The sequence below is a fragment of the Acartia tonsa genome, chromosome 10 (assembly GCF_053477335.1).
Source record: "Acartia tonsa isolate MP-2025a chromosome 10, ASM5347733v1, whole genome shotgun sequence".
Classification (NCBI taxonomy): Eukaryota; Metazoa; Arthropoda; class Copepoda; order Calanoida; family Acartiidae; genus Acartia; species Acartia tonsa.
In genome coordinates this window covers 35,576,075-35,599,449 of record NC_137269.1, presented here as the reverse complement: position 1 = coordinate 35,599,449, position 23,375 = coordinate 35,576,075, and the positions used below count along the sequence as shown (strand labels likewise).

Sequence of the window (23,375 nt, the reverse complement as noted above, 5' to 3'; positions counted from 1 at the left end):
GCCCCCCCTTATTATCTCAGTTCCTATTAGAGCTAGAGGGCTAAAATTTTTTGTGCAAGTCCCCTGTTTGATAATGAATTTCCGACCTTTTATAAGTCTAAGTCAATTTTCGCTTCCTTCACCCTTTTATTTAACAACCTTTGTTTTTAGGTCCTTTTTTACTTAAAAATTTCAAACGGCTGTAATTTTCTTATTTTTGAAGCTAGAAGAAAATTTTTTTTCCAGAAAATGTTTATCTTTATGTAAATTTTACATTAGAAATATCAAAATATAAATTTCAGCGGCCGCAGCTGTACTTGGCAGCTGCCAGCCGCTGCAGTCGGCGGTCGGCGGGAAAACGGCGGCGGATCTTCATGAAATTTTAATACGTTATGTAGACATGTAAGAAAAGCTTAAGTTTAAAATTTGAAGTCTCTAAGTCAAAAATTGCGGCCACAGGAGCCTTTTAAAGATTTCTGGAGACCTGGAGGATCAGGACCTGCAGGATCATACCTGGAACCTGAAAGTGACTTGAACACCTGTATTTCATATAAGGATGTACTACTAGAGGATTTTTTAGTATTTTGGTATGATAAAATGCTTTGTTTTAGTCAAAAAAATATTTTTGCTCTTTACCTGGATGACCCTGCCAGGTTTGCTGGCATCCTGTGCCCGCCAGGATGGAGATATTCAAAAAATTCCAACTCTCAGTTATGTGTCATACCCATACTTAAAAAGTCAAGCAGTTTGGGCTCTTCATCTTTCACACACAGAAAATGAGATAGAAAAAACCGGATGGGGGGGCGTTCAACGCCCCCCCCCCGACCGTTAAGGGTTAAACATTAACATTTACTTGCCCCTCTATCACTTGCTCCTTCCCAATATCAGTTGGCTAAAATCTAACAATTGTTAATCATAGACAAATTACGAAATCATGTTTCAAAAAACCGAAGTATTCTGATAGGAAAATATATACTAAATTGATGCACACACTCATTTATTGCATACAAAATTACCCCTTCTGTAGTTTAAAAAATTTGGGCACCAGTAAAATTTTCAGTCTAGTGATTCTAGGTAAGGCTAGGTAAGCTTGTTTAAGTTAATGCATATTACTAAACGGTTAGGTTAGTTTCAAGCATAGTTTACGCTACTGCTTGGTTCTCTGAGGGGGCTTGAGTGCAAATTGTGGGCTCGAATACGAATCAGTGGAATTTCTATGGATCCATTATGAAAATAGATGATGTGTAACCAGACAGCTGCCAGGATTCCCCTGTTGGGTAACTTTTTCGTCTGCTAGCAAATTGCTTTCTGTTCTTTTGTAGCGACTTGGTCGTTTTAACATTTCCGACGCTGTTAGATAATTTTTATAGACCCAATTGAAAGTCGGTACATCAAGGGACATAAAGTTATTTAACCAATTCCCTCTCTTTTTTTGTAACTGTAATATTATGACATAGGTTTTAATGCATATTAGATCTAAGGGAAAATTGAAAATTTTACTTTTCCTTAAACCCCTGAGAATGGCCATTAATCTATTCTTTTTATTACAATTTTTCTTACATCTTCTCCCCCTTTTCCTCATTAAAGGTTTCAGCTTTTTGTCCATGTATCTTAATGACGTAGATAAGTGCTTTGACAAACAAATGACAGCGGCAATTTCCTTAACAAGGATGACGACATCCATTTATCTTAAACTTACAATTCAACAAACCAATGATGGTTCTATAACTTTTGGGTAATAATAAAATATTAGATATTCACATACATAAATTTTCATTAATTTGATTTTATTATTTTTAAAAATCAAAAGATTAATCAGATCTATATTTAGGATATTGAGGGAGGGGACTTTAGATGGATTATGCTAATTATAATTGCTCTTTAAAATGCTATAAACACGATCTCACATTCGTTTGGGACTTTTATTAAATCTTGATTGGATTGTAAAAAGCTGTAGTTTTCCAATATTTCCACGAATAATTCTAATCTACAGAAGGGGTAGTTATGATTGAGATCTTTTTATCTTACTTTGTAGACTAATGCTTTAAGATTCTTATATATCATATTTCTATGCATCAAGCAAATAATCACACCCCCCCCCCCCTTCCTCTTATGTCCTGATATATATTGGGACCACATCCTTTATTAGTTAAACCAAAGAATAAAATATTACCTTCATATTATTCATTTGCTTCATAGCCTCTTCTTTCTTTTCTTCAGCAAGTTTCTGTACAGCCAGGAACCTATTCTTCCTAAGCTGGATCCTCTTGGCTGTGTAGCCAACACAAGCATATTCTATCAGAGCACCAAACACCATGAAGAAACAGACTCCGAGGTAAATATCTATTGACTTCATGTACGAGATCTTGGGGAGCGCGGCGTTGACACTGCCCATGAGCGTGGTCATAGTCAGCACAGTGGTGACACCGAGACCAACACGGGCGGGAGCTGCACCACGGTTCAGCCAGAAGGACACCCAGGACATGCCCACAATCAGGCTAGAGGGTATGTACACCTAAGAATAGAGAAAAAATTATAACGTCATACAATAATAAATTCTAAAAAAGTAAATTATTAAATCTGCTATTAAATAAAAATATCTTTTTTTTACAGATACCATTAAATAAAAATAATAAATAGTTTAAGTGTTCTAAAACATTTGAAAGAAATTGTGTATTGTTAGTTGGACAAAATAAAAGAAAGAAAACAAAAAGTCGGCAAGAATTAATGATTTCTTTTCTAAAGATTTATACTTCTAAATGATGTTGATTTTTTACTTATTTCTAGATTTATTTATAAAAATATTTTGGAGAAGAGTATCATTTATTGGAAGTATCATAATAAACAAGAATACACGTAAAATTTCCCCTATGTTAGTTTGATATGAAATTAATAAAATCATATTTTATATTGTTATTCAAGCCAGCATTATGAAGGAGTTAAAAGCATCGTTGTTTTTAAAAAAAATGAAAAGACACTAGTATAAACTCAATTATTTTAAACTCTGATTTTAAAAGAGAAGCTTTTTCAGAATAATGTCAGCAGATAATGGATGCAGAATATACGTGGATATTATGACAGGAGAAAAATTGTCATAATTTTGTTGCATTTTCCCCTCGCATTTATTGGCCGGGTCGTTTATCCAGTATGATTGCAAGGGATAGGGTAAGGGGGGGGGGTACAATAGACAGTTATTTCAGCCTGCTACAGAGTTAGCTTTATTATAGAACATGTAAATCTGGAATAAGATCAAAGTAATAATAAATCCATTCAGTAGATATTAAGGAATAATGGCCATACTATATACGAAAGTAGCTTTGATGGAAGTTGGTATCTTTGTAATTACATGTCAACCTGCATGACCTAGCTAGAGATTTTTTGGTATCTTAGTTTAGATTCAATACCAAAAATACATGGGAATTAAGCAGTTTTTTAAATAGGATTTACATAAATAGCGCAGCAATAACAGTTCAGATCAAACAATAATAGAACATAATAGTCATAGAGTAAGAGTTTAAAATTTATTTAGAAAATTTTTTTTTTGGACTGTATTTCTCATGTTTGGTAAGCGTTTGATAGTTATTTCTCGCATCGTATTATAAACGGCTTTCCGCGGATATAGAATGTACAATTATAAGATTAAAACTAGTTTTTTATCCCCGAGGTGCCGAAGGCACCAGCTAAAAAACTGGTTTAAATCTTTTGATTGTACATTTTTATATTCGTAGAAAGCTGGATATAATACGATGCTAGACATAGTTTTTTTCGTATGGATGAGAACCGGTTCCTATCCACCGGATTCGAATGAATACGAGAAAATAAATTACTGAAACATGAACTTAAATACCAGAGTTGAATATTTGTGAATTATTTATAGGAGCAAGAATGACAAAATCCGTAGATACAAAGATATATGATATACATATTAAGTTCCATGCTATGGAGTTGCGTTGCTACTATAATTTATCTACTATTATCTTTCTAAGGTCATTAATGCAGCATATTATTAACAAAATATAAAAGAAAGATATTAAGTTTGTGATGAAATTGTAAAAAAAATGCGCTAAAGATATCGTGAATTATCAAATCAATTTTACTCAATATGACCTTTTGTATTAATAGAATGAAAACACAATTACCCATTTCGTACTAAAATGTAAACATAATCTAACCAATAATGTTATCGGACTGTTCCTACACTATGTTCCTATTGGTCAAATAAAACAATTGATTATCTAAACTTATTTTATTTCATATTATACAGTAGTATTTTTTTCTGTCTGTAGGAAGGATCTAGCGAACTACTGAACCGATATGGTTCCCCATAACAGTAAAGCTTTTTATAGATCTAGGGGAGGATTTTTGGTGTATCTCAACCCTCCAAAGAGAAATCTACCCCAAAAAAAATGAACTCCCCCGCCCCCCAAAAAAGGTTTCTTTTTATTTTAAAACTTAAATTGAAACTTCCAAAAAAAACATAAGTAAAAATAGATGCTTCTATGGGCGTAGCCGCTAGTATTGTATAAACTATTAGAAAAATGGTATGACACGCATTGAAGAACTTACCCTAGACCCTAATAACAGAAAAGCTTCGCTTATAAACACACACACACACACATACACACACAAAAACACACGCACAGAAAATGGGAATGACACATGAAAAGGAATTATTTATGAAGAAAATTGTAGCAATGCAACAATAGTTAAATATTCATTTCCAATCTTTGGATCAAACTTTTTAATTTTTTTTTATAAATAAGAAAAATTAGGATTTTGTAAATAATTTGCGCAGCATTAACTGGCTGACAATATCCATCCTATTATATAAAGTATAAGCTTTTTTGTCTATAGTAAAGGAACTCCCCAATCGTATGACCGATATGGTTCTCCTTTACAGTGAATCTTCTTGTAGGTCCAGGGAAGGTTTATGACTATTTTGAGGTATCACCCTAAAAATTACGCCACTCCCTAAAGGAAACTTTGAATTTAATTTTTCTTTATAAAACTGTAATTAAATAGTTGGCACTTTCTCCCTCCATTTCCCAAAGTGTCCCTAAAGGCTTCTAAGAGCGTAGCCGCATGGTTTTGATAAAAGAAGATGAGAAAAACTAAAACAATATAAATGAACATCCTATTGGAAAATAATTAATTTAATAATATCTTTGTGTATATTTATTTAACAACAATAAGTCTTTAACTTATCTGCCTGTCATATGTTTCTAATATTGTTTAGAGGAGAAGGTACTTCATAATTCACTATTTCTAATAGTAATTTTTGTAGGCCGCTTGTTAAGATAGACTGCTGATTTTTAGTTGTGCATCTTCTTAATTGGTCCGTCAGTCTTTAAATCATGCTACAAAAGAATTTAATACATATTTGTATCAAAAAGTTCATTTTTATATCTGCTATATATATCACTTTATTCGCTTGGCTATTTATGACATTTTTATTGATGACACCTAATGAATAGTTCTAAATGTATAATTTACGCATAGCTTTTTTCGTTAATTTAGGAATGTTAGAATTGTCCTATCGATTTCGACTTTGTATGGTGGTTCCTCTAGTAGTTAGGTACGATTTAGGAAGCGTAGCTACTCTATAATCGTTTCCAGAATGTCCGAATGTATATTTTAGACATGCTGATGTTTAACTTTTTATGTTATACAATTATCCGATTGATCTATTTTTTGGAATACGGATTCTTACGACAACAAAGTACGATGTTATAAGCGTAGCATCTCTATAACCAATTCCCAAAAATGTAAGTATGTATTAAAACATTATCTTTTATATATGCAGTTTTTCAACAAATTTACTTACTTTTTTTGTTTCGTCTTCTATACATTTATATTCTGATTATTCATTCTACTAGTGTTAATTTTCGTTTTAAAATATTCGCTTTTATGGATGTTGTCATCCTTGTTTTTATACAACAAAATGTGCTAACTATCCTTGTCAGATACTGAATTAGAAATATTTCTTTTCTGTATGGTAACAAATTGAAAACATCCAAGACCTCTTCTCCTATGAGATATTCAATCCTGCTGGACCTTTTTACTTAAGCTAACCTATAATAAGCAGGCAAGAAGGGGATTTGCTGGTTTAAAAACTTTGGGTACTTTGATGAAATTTTGATTGGTTGGTTTTTAACCAGTAATAGCCAAATCTTTTTTAGCAATAATAATTTTAATCTATCCAAGGTTATTACAAATATCAATTTATCATTCATTATCTTATCCCAATAAGCATAAAAACATTATTTGTATTTCACTTTTTGTTTAAATAAAATCACCAAGTATTCTAAATTTATTATTGTGTGATGCCATGTTGGTTTCCTGCAACAGCTCGGAGTTGGCAATGAATGCCTCTTGGGATAAATAATTCATGCAGTAAAAAGATTTGCCAAACCCTAGAATAGCAATGCATGAAAAGGATCAAAATATGTTCCAATAATTCAGCAAATTTTTTTTGCAATTTTAATGAACCAAATAAAATAAAATGCTGGCAGCGTAATTAATGATTTTTCGTATGTGAGAAGGATGAGAGGAGAAGTTGGAATGGAAACCCCTAAAGATGATTAGGATTAAGACTTTTTTTATAATGTTCCACATGACACTTTCCGTATCTCCGTGCAGTGGCAATATACCAGATTTGAGTTATTGAAAGATGATTTCCTTTTATTTAGTATAAAATGTATATAATTTTGCTGTGTTCTGAAAACATATAAAAATGTAGAATATAGGAAAAGGTGTAATAAAATGTGAAATAGGAACAAGTAAGGATACAAGTTTAATTTAGCAGGTATGATCAATAAATAAGAAAAATTTTGTCAAATCAAACATTTAATTTAAACTGTTTCAGTAGAAAGACGGACAGCCGAAAAAGCGGTATTATCCTCTTAGGATTAAATTTTAGTATTATTTTTGGACGGAAAGAGAGAAAGGAAGATAAAAAAAAAGGGAACAAAATGCATTAGAAACGGGTGACTGATAATATGTAAAGAGAACCATGTATAGAATGGTATAAAACAAATCACGAAACCTATTGATTATTAGAGAACTTTTACGAACGATCAAACTGATGTACAGACATACCTTAAATATTTATAACATAGCTGCGTTACTGATTAACGAAAGCAAGATTTAGATCAACTGCTAACGATCTTTTTTTCTATTTTTTAAATAGTTAAAAAAATGTATTAAAATTGTTTCTTAAATATTAAAACGAAAACTTTTTTATATGCTTAGTTTAAAGGTAAAAGACACTAAAGACATTTATAAAGTCTTCCAATTTTTTTTTTTCAATCCTAACAAATTTGTTTTGCATAAAAGTCTAAAGAGGGATTTTCAGGAAAGATTAGGAGGTAAGATTTGTTCATCTAAAATTGGGCTATACCATCAGATTAGAAAGAATACTAAAGAAAGATTGAATAGATACAAAAGTAGAGAAAATATGAGAGTTGGGAAACAGAGAATGGAAAAAAAAGAACGAAAGAGATAGATGGAATAAAGAATAGTGGATAAAATTTGTTGGGAGAGTAATGCATTTATAATGCAAAATTTCTCTATCCTCTCTCTCTCTCTCTCTCTCTCTCTCTCTCTCTCTCTCTCTCTCTCTCTCTCTCTCTCTCTCTCTCTCTCTCTCTCTCTCTCTCTCTCTCTCTCTCTCTCTCTCTCTCTCTCTCTCTCTCTCTCTCTCTCTCTCTCTCTCTCTCTCTCTCTCTCTCTCTCTCTCTCTCTCTCTCTCTCTCTCAGCATTCGGTTATTAAAAAGTGTATCCAGTATTTGTTGTAATACTTTGGCTTTGTTACCTTTTTCAATTTATATACATTTTCAGTTCTTCCATTTCTCTCTTTCTATTTTTCATCTTTTTTTCTCTATTTCTCTCTTTCTCTCGTTCTATATTAGGAGCTGATGCAATTTATCTCCCATGTAAATACAACCCACCTCTCCCCCTTCCCCCGCCCCCCATATCCAACCTTTCAGCTGTAATTCATTCAAGTTTATATCAGGAATATAGCCTTAGAAAATTTGGTGACAATATGAATTATAGGTTATCAACTTAACATTATCAAAAATATTAAGACAAAACAACAAAAAGAAAAAATATCCATTTATCTTACTTTTTACAGTTTTCTTTAAGTTAAATCGAATCGATATTCCATGTTCCCATCTCGCTATCCCTAATTTATATCCAGGTGAGGTATTCATTCACAATTGCTAATACTTTAAGGAAGATATAGGAACAATATTTAACCCAAGTAATAAAACCAATTAGGAACCAAACCTTTTATTTAAGTTAAAGCCTTCTATACTTATTTTAGATTATCTTTAGATATACTATTAAATAAAGTAGCTTGAGATTTTTGTTTGAAACTAAAGATCTCAGAAAACACCTGTCCGTTTTGTTTGCAGTTTTCAAGGAAGATTCCTAGATATCTTGGGGTGGTTTTAGGCTATTTAACAACTAGTTTAAAATAAACTAAGGATGCAATAATTTACTGGCTTACATGGAGAAACATCTCTATTTGCAACCTCCCCCAACTCCCCATTCTTCTTTGGTGTTGTGTTTTCTTTCTTAGCTTATATATCAACCTTTCAATGACAGGCCCACAAATAATATATTTACAATAGATAATAAAAGAATTAGAGACTTAGTCTGGTTTATTGGTACATCCCTTGTTTCAAAATTAAACCCTGTAACTTTTAAAACATTTTGCCAGTCCAATATATTATCCTTTCAGTTTAAAGCCAATATTTTAGGTTCCAGGCATACTGCACATTACCTGAAGTATATTAATCAAGAACTGAATATTTTTTTTAATTTTAGATATCTAATAGAGTAAAACAATATAACATTCAAACTAATTTTGCTTTTGATATTATTGTTTTTCTTTTTAATATTTAAACTTTAATCGCTTCTAAAGAAACAAAAAGCTTTCCCTCTAAACAATAAAACAGCATTTTAATCATTTTAAAAAGTAAAGTAAATAATGGTAATTGATAAATATAAAAGAAATAAAAAACAAGACATATTTGATGGATAAGAACCATAAGTGTTCCATATGTACATATAGAAATGTTGAAGAATCTTTTCTGACCAAAATAATTTAATTTTTAAATTAATTAAGTCAAATAGAATGAGAAAAAGACAACTTAAGTTAAAGAGTAGCGTTCATCCTGAGAGTTACACGTAATTAACTTTCCTACAATTAAATTTAGTTAATTATTCCATTTAGAGGTACTGTAAAAACTTAATTGGTACTTTACATCAGTTTTAAATATTTTCTAATAAAACTAAAAGAAGATATATATCTTGAAGAAAAGAAAACTCTGCCCAGAATTTTTTCCTTTAAAGTTATGTTGTAAAAAAGTGAAAGATACATTTATGCTCTATAAGCCTTGTTTTTATAGGAAAAGTTTAAAATTTTCTGTACATAATGTAAACTTTAATATAACTTGAGATAAAGGATTATTCAGTAAATGGATAAAACATTAGATATGATGTAAAACCTAATTTTGAAATTAAGTGCAAAATTTTTAAGTTCAATTATCCATAATCATAAACAAGAATTAAGCTAAAAGTTCTAAAATATAAAACTTATTATATTTATATCTTGGATCTACTGCAGTTCACGGTAAAATATTGCTGGTAACGAATATTGCTAAAAATCTTTGAATTTAAAAAGCTGCTAGCTGCCAAACGGCTAAACGTACACATCATGCCAGAACACTGTTTTAAGCGGCATAAGAAGGCCTACAAATAATCTGGAATAGCCATAGATCAATAATGCATAATTATCTCGCAGTGCAGAGAAATGCGCGAAAAAGGCCTATTTTACGCGCTTTTTCTTCAGGGAAGCTTTTACTGAACATCATTGGATCTTGGCTATTCCAGATTATTTGTAGACCTTCTTATACCGCTTAAAATGGTGTGCGGGTATGATCTGTACGTTCAGCCGTTTGGCAGCTAGCAGCCTTTAAAATTCATAGATTTTCAGCAATATTCGTTACCAGCAATATTTTACCGTGAACTGCAGTAGATCCTATATCTTTTTAACACATTGGTAAATTGGATTTTTCTTCAAATGAAGTGCTTTGATGAAACCAACAACGGAACATTTAAACTGTTTGATGACAAAGAATACCTTTTTCACGGAAAACAAATTTTTGAGTTAAAGTACTTTATCCCTTCATTTTTTTGTATTCATATGTGAGGTAGAATAAGGATATTGGGTACGTGTTTAAACTTTAAAATCAAACCTCAGGTTATTTGTCAACTTTGAATATAATGCTCCTTTTATCTTTAGTAAACCTTCACTTCATACAATAAAATTCTTCCAAAATTGCAACAAAAAATCATAAATTTTAGATATGCAAAAATTTATTTGGGCAATAAAAAGTTATTCAATGTACAAATAAGAGAACAACTATTCTCTTTAGGATTAATACAATTATTAATAAACATTTTTTTTCATGAAGAAGAAATTTGAAATTGGGGGGAAATAATTTTAAGGCGTGTTTTCTTATGGGGTTACTCTTTAAATCTATAGGTCTTTTTAGAGAAGGCTCGCAAATGTCCCGAATGGTTTTAAACTATTTTACTTTTAAATATAAACATTGGGATTGTTTTAGGCTATTTTTCTTTCTCCTTCTCACCCATTGAATACAAATCCCCTTGACGATGGGGACTTATAACTGGTATGAAACATCTATGCAAAATTAATCATTCTTGTGCTAGTTTTGAATATTATAAGTTGCAGAAATGTAGAAACATCTCAACCCCTTTTCTCCCCTGCTCATATATTCATTTCACCATTTTGAACTCAGCAAAATTTTTATTTATAGCGCAATTTTTCAAATAAAAGTACAACTTTTCGCAGAAATTTACTTTTATGCTGGCAAAAAAAGATGAAGAGGTACATGATTTAGAGTTATGAACATAAATATGAAACAAAATAAATTAATTTTATTGATATTTCTTTTCAAACTTTAATACATTTTTTCCTGCACCTTAGTATTAGCAAATGAAGTAATATGCTTAAGTGGGAAATGAGACAAAACAATTTTAATCTTCTGAAATAGACAAAATATTAAGTAGTTTATGGCTAAGGGAAGAATTAGTTAAAAATTTCCATGTTTCGTATGTCATTCTTAATGGTATAGTGACGAGGGTTAATAGGTTAACAGCAAATATAAGTTATAGATCTGTAATATCAATGATTTATTATTCATAGTGGACTAAATCTTTACGTAAAAAGAAAATTTCTGTCTGTCTGTCTTTGTGTCTGTTTTACTGCACCTTAATATCTCACTAACTGCTAGACCTACACGATTCTCTTTTATATTGAAGCTTCTTAAAGCTCCAGGGAAGGTTTTAAAAATTTTGTGGGAGGGTACCTCCACCCTCCTAAGAGAAATCGCTCCTGAAAATTTATACCCCCAAAATATTTTTAAACTATAGTGGAAAGTTAAGGGTTGACTTTCCCCCACCCTCCTTCTATCAAGTGCCCTTAGGCCTCAAGGGGCGTTGCCTCTATTTCATAAATATTTCACTTAATCTTTGGGATAAGAAGAGCAATATTTGTCCGGGTAAAAAGGTTGTAATATTAATTATCAATCTATCAGTATTATCTCATTTTTTAAGAGAAATATTAAGGATAAGGTAGGGAGTGATTATACTTCTAACTCTCTTATCTTTTATTTGTCCTGAAGGGGGGGGGGGGGGGAGTAAGACAAAATGATCTATCAGAACATTTCTTCCATAAAAATGCATTATTCATGTTGCACCAGCGAATAAGTTGTTCAAAACAACAATAAAATATCTGTTAAAATAGCAAGATGAATGTCAGTTGAATTATTGATTTGCAAGAATAAAAAAATTATAAACACTTTTTAACATAACTAGTTGCCTAGCCCCTAGCCTCTAGAAAAAACAAGGAGAGTTCAGGAAAATAGGCTAAAACCAACCCAAGACATTTATAAAGCTTACATCAAATTACCTCCCATTCTGACCAGCAGCTTCTAAGATTTAAAGCTTGAGACAAAAAAAAACCTTACTACTTTAATTATTATATTAACAACCTTCAACATGAAATATAATTTCATAAATAAAATAAGACAACTTTAATTGTTTTTTTTTGCTGAATTGTGAAAATTGTTGGTAACTCAAGTATACTCTTTCTTCTTATCTTCCCTTTGTTTTTTAAACCCTTTTTTTTCTTCCACTCTTTCCAAATTATGCATCTAAATTTTTTTCTTTTACTTTTGTTTTTCTGTTTTTAAACCGATTTTTAAAACTTTTCCCCATTTTTAAAAAGTTTCTTTTTTTCTTGCCTTCGGTTAAATAAATTTTTCTTTTAAAATGTCAATAAATTATATCTTCTCATGTATGTTCAACTTTAAAATGTAGTAAATTTAACTTAATTTTAGTAGAATCATTATTTTTTAATTTTATTTTATTATATACTTTGCATTATAAAAATGAATTCTTGGCTAATTAATGTTAGATAGCAAAATTGCTTATTGATGTTCTTCAAAGAAACATTTAAGTTGCCGAGGTGAAATTAATTGATCATTTTTATATGAGACCATTGACCATCAATCAAATAGAATAAAAACAAAATTAATTATCATCTGTAATTCCGTGTTTTTTTAACATTTTTCATACAAGAATATCATAAATCAAAAATTGTTTCATTATTTCTCCTTATATTTTTTGCTTTTGATATCTAAAGTTTAACTTGTGTTAACAGCCGGTTTTTAATGAAAATTAATATTCATAAAATTAGCACAAATAAACTGTCTTAAAGAGTGGAAAGATATTTTTAAGCTTGACATCCCTGGTCCCTGATTTGTATACCCATGGTGTTGTATGGTGAGTGATGGCATTAGAAACCTTCCACCTTGCCTATTAGATCCTATACAGTATATATAAAATCAGAAATAACAAGGATAAGGAATTTAAATTTAGATTATTTTTTTAAATTCATAAAATACTAAACATTAGCTTTGCAAAGTATTTTTATCATTTTACAAAATGTAGGAAATTTTGTATAAACAAAAATTTTTATTTGATTAATCCCTTCTCTCCTAGGCTTAAATGCTAGAATTGAGAAGATATAAAATAGTGGAAGGACTAAGCTTTGTGTGTGTGTGAGTTAGTGTATGCATTGGCTCCTAACAGCAGATTTAATGCATTCCTCTACTCAACTTTCAGGACCAAAGGAATGCTTTGATTGGACAGAATTTAGAGAAAATAGCTCTCTTTAAGTATATAACCTTTTAATCTTCTTGGTTGTTTATAACCTTGAACATCTATCAACATATAAATTTATCTTATAATGAATGGCTGCACCAAAGGATCTCGATAACCATTAAATATATTAGGTTTTATTATTCATGGAATCTTTATAAATATTTTGTAATGTTATTGGAAGAAGGATATATCCACAACTGATTAACATCAAAAATTTATAACTTAAAATCTTTAACACAGCTTCTTTTTTTATTTTGATTTACTAAAAATTTACAAACCGCAAAAGTTAAGGGTGGCAATATTAAATCTTTGCATAAGAATTTTTTTAAGGGGAGGCTAGTCAAATAAATGGGATAAAGATTAACCTACATACCCTAGGCAGAGATATAGCTGCAGATTTTACATTAAACAGTTTTTTTCTCCTTTAATTTATAATCTAATAAAAAAATCTATTTTTATCCCTGATTAAAAATTTGCGAACACTATGCAACATTTTATCCAATCATTTCAAATTTATGTTTCATTAGAGAAAAAGTTTTTTTGATTATTTTTTGTTTGTTTTACAGATTGGTTAGATGAAAAAGAAAATAGAGAAAAAATTGTGAGGGCAAAACAAAAATATTGCATTAAAAATGTGTGTTAAAATAGAATTTTGATATTGTAAAAAAAAAGGTAAAAAAGAAGTTTTCAATAAATCAAAAGTTACATAAACATACATAAATAAAACCTTAAAACATAATTATAACAAAAGTAATATCAAAAATCAACACAATACTAAGAATTATAGAGTAGCTTGTTTTCTAATATATGTTCTAAATTGTACACTCCTAATGAAAAATATTGATAATTAATACATCCATGCTTCATTAAGAAACAAATTAAAACATTCATATCACATAAAACCATGCAACGATTATAGTAATTATTTATCATTATCAAAGGGTTAAGAAGATATTAAATAATATGTTCTGTTTCTTTATTTTTTTCTGAAAACTAAAATTTAATTTGTTCAACTATTCTTAATGAATATTATGCAAAAAAAATGAACCTATTTTTTATATATGTGTATTTTCAAAACATTTTTTTTTCTTTGGGCTATTATGATCTAGCTACATGCTGAAAGCATAAGTATGTCTGTATGTATAATGTATTGAATAAAAAATCACATTTGAAAAGTAGACATGCAAAGAAATGATTGAAAACCTACCTATAAAGATTACTCAGGCCCGACAGGACATGCCAGTACTGGGGGGAAAAACTCTTACCACTTTTTAAAAATTTACTGAGGTTCAAACTCTTAGACGATTCCTTATATGAAAAAATGAATATTTTGTGTTTAATCACCTGAATAATGTAGTAACCAAGAGCCCTTTCAAATTGTACATCAGCAAGCAACCTTAAAAATTGTACATTTAAGCATGCAAAGCACACACACAGGCAGGGGTTACCTGGATTATATAGTAGCCAAGGGCCCTGTCAAACTGGACATCGGCCAACAACCTAAAATATGAAATGAAATCAGCTGATTTCGATCATCAGCTGATATCCATGTTGTGTGTTACCGGTAGCATTTACAATGATGACATTTGCTCCACAGATGCAAATTAAATGGGCATCAATTGCAATGTCATATCTTGTCACTATGAATACAATTGCATACCTAAATGAAAACAAAATAAAACAATATTCTAATAAATATATATATTAAGGCTAATAAAGACATAAATTTACACTTATAGAGGAAGCTTAACTTAGAAAGAAAATTTAAAAAAAAAAGACAATTAGTTTTAGCTTTTCAACTTTCCAAACAAATGCTTATAATAACAAGACAACCTCTTATCTTTGTATTAAAAAAAAGAAATAGTCTGTTATCTAAATATTGGGACAAGAATGTAGCAAGGATGCAATCCATCAATTAGCAGTCAGACTAATCTCACATTTTTTGGCACTTTCCATTCTTTTTCCTTCCTAATCCTTTTCTCTTACAGTTAGGGAGTTGAATCCATTTTTATAGAAGCAGAAATATAATCTATGATTATGGTTTGGACCCTCTAAAACTGTAATCTACCCTTCCACTTTCCCCTCTCTTGTTGAAGATATCTTCAACGCCGATACGATTTTTGAAATGTAAGATTCTACTTTCCCCTCTCTTGGTGAAGATATCTTCAACGCCGATATGATTTTTGAAATGTAAGATTCCACTTTCCCCTCTCTTGGTGAAGATATCTTCAACGCCGATATGATTTTTGAAATGTAAGATTCCACTTTCCCCTCTCTTGGTGAAGATATCTTTAACAAGAGAGACAAAAGTGGAATCTTATATTTCAAAAATCGTATCGGCGTTGAAGATATCTTCACCAAGAGAGGGGAAAGTGGAAGGGTAGATTACAGTTTTAGAGGGTCCAAACCATAATCATAGATTATATTTCTGCTTCTATAAAAATGGATTCAACTCCCTAACTGTCTTATATCAACATAACCTCACTATGTTATCAAACAAACTCTAAGTACTTTGACAAACATATTTAGGTAAGCTATATTTGAAAAAATACCTTTTCTTTAAAAAATAAAATCTCAGAAAATATCATTTTAAAGAGCTTTTTAAACTTTTGTTCCAATATAATAGCTAACAACTTTCAGATTTATAGAGTACAAACTGTGATTATTTTTCATATAGGTAAACCATTCCTGTGGTTCATCCCCCCCATCACCATATCTTTTATCTCTCTGAGTATACATTGTATAAAATCAGATTAGTGGTGAAAAGAAGACATTAATAGAGACAAAAAAGATGTAATAGGGGGGGGAAGGTTACATAATGGCAGGAAGTCTAATTGTTTCCTTTGTCTATCAAAACCTTGTGTAGTCTAACATTTATTTTTTAAATAAACTTTTTATTCATTTTTACTTAAAATACAGCACATCAAGTATAAAGTATGTAATTAGAAATATTTTTCTGGAACAATGCTAACAATTTAAAGTACTCATATACATTTTTTATACATAGCTACAACATTAATGCAATACTTGTAGTTTATATTGTTTTTATTTCCATAAAAGTATATATGCAGTATAATTTATTATTTTATCAATCTGGTACTGGGTATATATGAATGTTTATTAGAGGGTTTGCCAGTAGGAGATTTGGGTATAGTCCTTTCCACGACATCCCTCCTTAAGGGGCGATTCTTCGTATTTTTCACGGTAGCTTTTCTCCTATTTCTAGCCCCTGCGGGGGGCTCTAACCCTGCGGGGCCAATTACCTAACCCTGTGGGGCAATCACCTAATATAACCTAACCTAACCTAAAATAACCTATAAAAAGCCATTTTAAAAATACGACTAATCGCTCCTTATGGAGGGATGTCGTGGAAAGGACTATACCCGGAGATTTTTCTAAAATTTGTTACTTTAACAATCTACAAAAGAAGTTTAAATTTTTAAACTAGAATGCAAAAACACCATCATTTTTATTCAAAATTTACATACGCAGACCCTCTAACTCCTTTCCTTTTATATCAAGTTGTATTTTTTTGTCTTAAGCTAAAATTCGCCAAAAATTATGATTCTAAATTGTTTTACTGTTTAGGAAAGCCATATGAATGTCTTTTGGTGGTTTTAGGCTATTTTTATGTCATCCCTGCCTCCCCTCTAAGAACTAGGGAAAAACAATTAGTAGACAATATTAAAGTATCTAAATAAGCAGGTTTTTTTCACTTCAAGATTTTTATCCATTAATTTGTAAAAAAAAAATTTTTGATGGTCTGTTTGTGTCGATTAAAATAAATGCAAAAAGCTAATTTTATATTATGGTTTCTCCAGCTTCTATTTTAAAAATATGTTCTTTTTTAATTTTTTTTTGTAATTCTGCAGTATTCTGTAAACCCTCTAAAGTACATGGTAGGTATACTAAATCAGATTTATATTGTAGCAGTGGACTCAAGGAGAGTATGTATGGTTCAACTGGGACCAATACAAAGCTATCACCAGCTGCTATGGATATATATAAATATGGAGATATCTTTTCAGGTTCAGATAATTTTGGAAGGAATATTTAAACTAAACATTATTTGTAAAATAAAAAGTATTTGGTTGGCTATCTGTGTTTTTTAAAATGCTCCTACATATATCAATTCAATAGTTCTGTATAATCCAGTGAAGCATTGTTTGGGTTTTGTAAGGTTTAAGGTTACCTTAAAGATTATAGATAAACCACAAAATTGCTGGTAAAAATTAAAAGGCTGTCCAAACCCAACATATTATTTTTAAGTTTTTGAAAACTAGATAATGATAATAGGATTTGGGGGGGGGGGGTCTCCTGAATGATATTATACTCTTAACAATTTTCTTTTAAAAACAAAAAAAATTGTGAAATATTCAAAAATTTTATATCAAAATGCTTTCTCCATAGTATTTTGAAATCATTGATGTACCACAAGAATTTCATTTTCTTTTCACAGCCCATTTTATTGGCCAATATATTTACACTGTAATGTTACACATAACTTTCCTTTGTGGATACAGTGATAGGACAATACTGGCTAAATAAATCTTTAATATCTTACCATAGTTTAAAAAAACAGATTTTTTTGCACAGACTTGCCGAATATTAATTTATGGAGGGAGGGGACGTTGGGCTGTTTATTACATTAATCCCCAAAGTTGTATGATAACTTTTCTTATTAGTTGGCTTAACATCATTGGGTACTTTTATTGAATTTTGATTTGTTGGTTTATTAAGTTTCAATCAATAATTGTAACCTTCAGAAAGAGTAAATTTGTGTATTTTCATTGGGGATGTACATCAATGTATTGACCATTGTCTTATCTCTTTAGATCCCTGCTTGTTTTCTGAGATAAATAGACCCAAAGATTTTAGCCAAACAATTGAAATAAAAAAATTATATAGATATTTCTTTTCTTTACTTATGCCAAAAAAGTAAACCCAAAAATCTAGAGAATTACAAAAATACATTAGTTAATAGAATTATCTATAATTTTAAATTTATCAACTTATTTAATATCAGAATTTGTAAGATTTATCATATTTTGAAGCTTAAATATTTCAAAGTTTAAAATATCATTTTCACTGATTCAAGAATGAAAACATCCACATTGCAACGATATAGGAGAGCGATATGTCCAAAGTTTGTCAGTTATAACCATTTTTTGATTACCTAATAGTTAAGAGTAGAGACTTCAATACAATAATGTGACAGCCATTGAGTGATAATAAAAGTATAAGTATAGATGCATAACTCAGACAATTTTCTGGCCCAAGTAGTGAAGACCTATTTCGTCTGCTAGCAAATTGAAAGGCGGCATAGGGGCCACCCCATGTGTAGAGTTACAAATGGCATGTGCCCTCTGTATTCTTTTACTTTAACCCTTTACAGTCGGGCCCCTTGCCGCACCTTAATCGGTCGGGGGGGGGGGGCGTTCAACGCCCCCCCTAATTATCTCAGTTCCTATTAGAGCTAGAGGGCTAAATTTTTTTGTGCAAGTCCCCTGTTTGATAATGAATTTCCGACCTTTTATAAGTCTAAGTCAATTTTCGCTTCCTTCACCCTTTTATTTAACAACCTTTGTTTTTAGGTCTTTTTTTACTTAAAAATTTCAAACGGCTGTAATTTTCTTATTTTTGAAGCTAGAAGAAAAATTTTTTCCCAGAAAATGTTTATCTTTATGTAAATTTTACATTAGAAATATCAAAATATAAATTTCAGCTGTACTTGGCAGCTGCCAGCCGCCGCAGTCGGCGGTCGGCGGGAAAACGGCGGCGGATCTTCATGAAATTTTAATACGTTATGTAGACATGTAAGAAAAGCTTAAGTTTAAAATTTGAAGTCTCTAAGTCAAAAATTGCGGCCACAGGAGCCATTTAAAGATTTCTGGAGACCTGGAGGATCAGGACCTGGAGGATCATACCTGGAACCTGAAAGTGACTTGAACACCTGTATTTTATATAAGGATGTACTACTAGAGGATTTTTTAGTATTTTGGTATGGTAAAATGCTTTGTTTTAGTCAAAAAACTATTTTTGCTCTTTACCTGGATGACCCTGCCAGGTTTGCTGGCATCCTGTGCCCGCCAGGATGGAGATATTCAAAAAATTCCAACTCTCAGTTATGTGTCATACCCATACTTAAAAAGTCAAGCAGTTTGGGCTCATTATCTTTCACACACAGAAAATGAGATAGAAAAAACCGGAGGGGGGGGCGTTCAACGCCCCCCCCCCCCCCCCCGACCGTTAAGGGTTAATGGCGTAATAATGCTAATTGGTACTTTTGGCAGACGGACATAGGTATTTCTAGAGTAACTGCGCTGCCAATGTAATATTAAACGAGGCCGACTTTTTTCTTGCCTGAGTCTCATGGAAACTGTCATACACAGAAATATCTGGCGCATACAAAGAACTGACAACTTTTATGCCAACACTATCTCACAAATTTTAACATTTTATAAAAGTTGGGCATTTGAGTGGACTATTTGATTATCCGTCCAAATATTATTTTTTTATTTTCTTAGCTATAGTTCATGACCAAGAAGTTTTAAAAATAACAGAGCAACTTTGATTTTTAAAATTACTACAATTCCCCTAAAATAACAACCATTTGATTGCATACTTTTGTATTCAATCCTAACTCAACTGCCTTGACGGCCAAATAGCAGTTTCAACAAGGCTAAAAATATGCAGAGTAAACACCCCCCCCCCCCCATAATTAAGACAAAAGTACACATTAATGATCAAAATTGAATAGCAGTTAATTTAAATGCCCTACTAGTATTAGTGTCAACATTTGTGGATGGAAGTTTGGATGTCTGGAAAATATTATGCAAGGACATATGGATTTGTAAATTAAATAAATTGGGAAAAAAAGAAATGAATTTTAGTGTTCTTTTATAAAGTTTCCATAATATTAAAGAGGTCATACCATTGGCGTGCTTTAGTGGGGTGACACCCCACTTAAAATTTAAATTTCGAATTTCTGTCCTCACCTTTTCACCACTTATTGTTTCCCCCCCCCCCCCTAGGGGAAATTGTTGTGCACACCACTGCATCCAATAGTCATACTGTTGGGATAAAATCAACTTTAAAAAGTCTTATTTTAACTAACATATCAATTATCTTAGAAGTGCTTAATTATTTAAAAGATTTTAATCTATAAAAAAAGTAATTTAATTAATACTAAAACTAAAATTCGATATCGTAAAATTGCACATTATCCACATTAAAAAAAATGTATGTTTATTAGAGTGGGTCGATTTTGGAATTTCACATTAGTAGACATTGGCAAGGATTACTGGGCCAATATAAAACCCTGTGAAACTTGAAAAGGGTTTTTTAATCCAAAAACAACGGGCGCGCGGGGGGTATGAAATGTGCCCACCCACTTAAAAAAAAAAAAAATTGAAATTCATTCAAACACAGGCATGTTGCATATCAAAATGACCGCATTGAAATGCTGATTACAGATCTGAAAACCGTTTTGAAAAATATTGATTCAGTCTGAAATGATTTTTAAATAACCTACCAAAATGAACATTTTTGACTACATCAGCTGTTTTTAGGTACTTAATGAGATCTTATTCGAACTAGAATAAATATTTGCAACATGCCTGTGTTTGAAGGAATTTAAATTTTTGGTTTTAGAAAGGGTTGGGCACTTTTTATACCCCCCGCGCGCCAGCAGCCATAAGAGCCAAGTCACTTTTGAAACTTGAATGGGGCTTATCATACATATATATGACTTCCGCAACTTATGATAACAGTAAAATCTAAAAAAAGGGTGAAATGGACCCACCCTAATGTTTAATAAAGAACTATATACAATTTTCAAGTAATGTACCAATCCTTTTATTTCTGTTGAATTTATCCTAATGTCTGATATTTTTGTGGATCTTTAGACATTTTAACCCTCTTTGTGACGGGGATGGGGGGGGGGGGGGCGGATTTGGAGTGGATCTTAATAAAGAAAAAGTTCCTATAGTTTTTTTTATACCTAAAAGGTGTGCCAAAACATGGAAAAAAATGAAATAAAATATTTTTCTTATTTACTAACAAATTACTAACAATGAATAACTAACTTTTATGTCACAAATTATATCAGTAGATATAAAGCAGATGCAAACCGATAGGTGGTAAAAGTTTTAATTTAAAATGGAACATCTCCTCCTATTACATCAACCCCTGAACTAATAGGGTTAAAGATAAAAGTTAATGAGACATGAGATTTATTAACCCAGCAAAAAGGGGGTCACTCAGTTCAAACTTGGTAAATGTTTTATAAATCCTAGATCAAAAAAAGAAAACTTTGTAGTTAAGTTTTCTAAAAGCTAAAATAAAATTTTTGTATATTCCTTAAAACATCTTTTCTTTAGCTATATACTTTTCCAGGAAGCATCACTACAAAAATAACCTTAGGATAATTTTCAAAATAAAAGGTAAGAACAATTTTGTCCACAAGTTGCAAGGTATGTAAGTTGTCAAAGGGCAATAAATTGGAGTGCGGACATGTGAATTTACAGACATAAACAATATATAGAGTAGTTGCGCACCAATCTGTTTTTAGATAAATGTAAAAACTTTATTTTTGAAATTCAGAACTATCAGCCTTTGTTTAAGTTTTACATGTCAAAAAAAACTTAAACGTTAGGGGCTAAATAGGCACGTTAAAAATTCAGATGTGAGGTTCTTTATAAAGCCCTTACATCTAAAGAAAGAGTCATCTGTAAATACGCCAATCTTATAAAATGTAATGAGGCCTGCAGGATGACAATATTCTAAAATTTCCAAAACTGTTTTATTATTTGTTAAAATAGCGGCTATGCCCCTAACATCTAGGTGATCTGGTTTCAAAAGGGGCAAAGAGGTGATAGAAAAATACCTTAAAACCATCCAAAGACTTAAATCTTAAAATAAAATATCTTAAAACCATTACAGGAGCTATATGAAGCTTACCTGAATTAGAGAACCCATTGGGTTCAGTAGTTGTTGAGATTATAAGCTTCAGAGAAAAAAAAAACTTACTACTTTATATATAAGCATTATTCATCTAGCTTTTATACTCGGAAAATGAAATAAAAACAGAACAATAATTGTTAATACTTTTCAAACAGTGAAAATATTTTGTTATTGTTATTTTTTTACAAAATTGCAGAAACACCTTGCATTTCATCTTTCCATACTTTGGAAAAAAAGTTTTTACAGCAAACATTTTCTACAACTCTACAGCTTATCAAAAAATTGTAAATCCGTCTGTTTTTGAGATCTTTCTAAATAAATACTGAACAAAAGTAAGTACTAAAGACTATAAAATTATCACATAAACAAAATTTTATCTTAAACTTCTTCGACATTTAGAGTGTATCGCCAGCTAAAATGTTGTTATTCTTGTTTGAGTAAAATTTGCATTCTTCTTACTTTATCCTCTAGAAGCTTAAGCCAGTATGGCATGTAAACTAGTTCTATATATGTGGAGAGGTTGACAATTTTTTATGTGTATCTAAAATTTTATATGAATTTGACACACCTGTCATGTCTATTAAATCTAAACTTAAACAATTTTAAAGATCTGACATTCCATTAGTTTATGTGGCCTATATGGCGCAAATTGACTAACATGTACACAACATGATGTCATTAAAAGTATAACAGCATTAATAATATCTACTAAATACTTGAATTCAAGAGTAAAAAGCTGGCATATTATCGTAATTATCAGAAATTCAGTCTATTTTTAAAAGAACATATTAACAAATTAATTTAATTTGTTAATTTATTCTTTCTTGGAGGGGGGGGGAGGAAAAGAGTTTCATAGTCAACACTATGAAAGTGCAGTGTGCTTTGACTCTCGCATAAGATATTGTTTGGCGGTTTTTATGCTTATTTTAAGTTAGATTAGTTAAAGTAAACTTTAGGTTAAACAAATACCCTATTTGGATAAATCCCTGCAGGTTTTTGGTCTTAACGAAATAGGTTTTAGTAAAAGACCACCTTCATCATTTTCGCTATCATTACTAAATTAAAAATTACCTCTTCCCCTCTACTTCCCTCTGTTAATTACACACCGACTAGCATCTTTTATGCAATTCTGGCTTTTGGCTAAAAGGAAAAACTGCAGTTGTGGTACTTT

At 31.0% G+C, this 23,375-nt stretch overlaps 1 protein-coding gene across 2 annotated transcripts in view; it reads right to left on the bottom strand.

The window, feature by feature from the left end:
* LOC145329988 (gamma-aminobutyric acid receptor subunit beta-like) overlaps positions 1 to 23,375 on the bottom strand; it is a 113,098-nt gene that overhangs the window by 22,890 nt on the left and 66,833 nt on the right. The window contains exons 6-7 of one of the 2 annotated variants that reach the window (XM_080174491.1): positions 14,689 to 14,740; positions 2,153 to 2,494 (exon numbers count right to left, since the gene is read on the bottom strand). In XM_080174491.1, coding sequence (XP_080030617.1) covers positions 2,153 to 2,494; positions 14,689 to 14,740 — 394 coding nt within the window. Of the gene's footprint in view, positions 1 to 2,152; positions 2,495 to 14,584; positions 14,637 to 14,688; positions 14,741 to 23,375 lie in introns of both variants that reach the window. The other variant, XM_080174492.1, reaches the window with a different exon arrangement.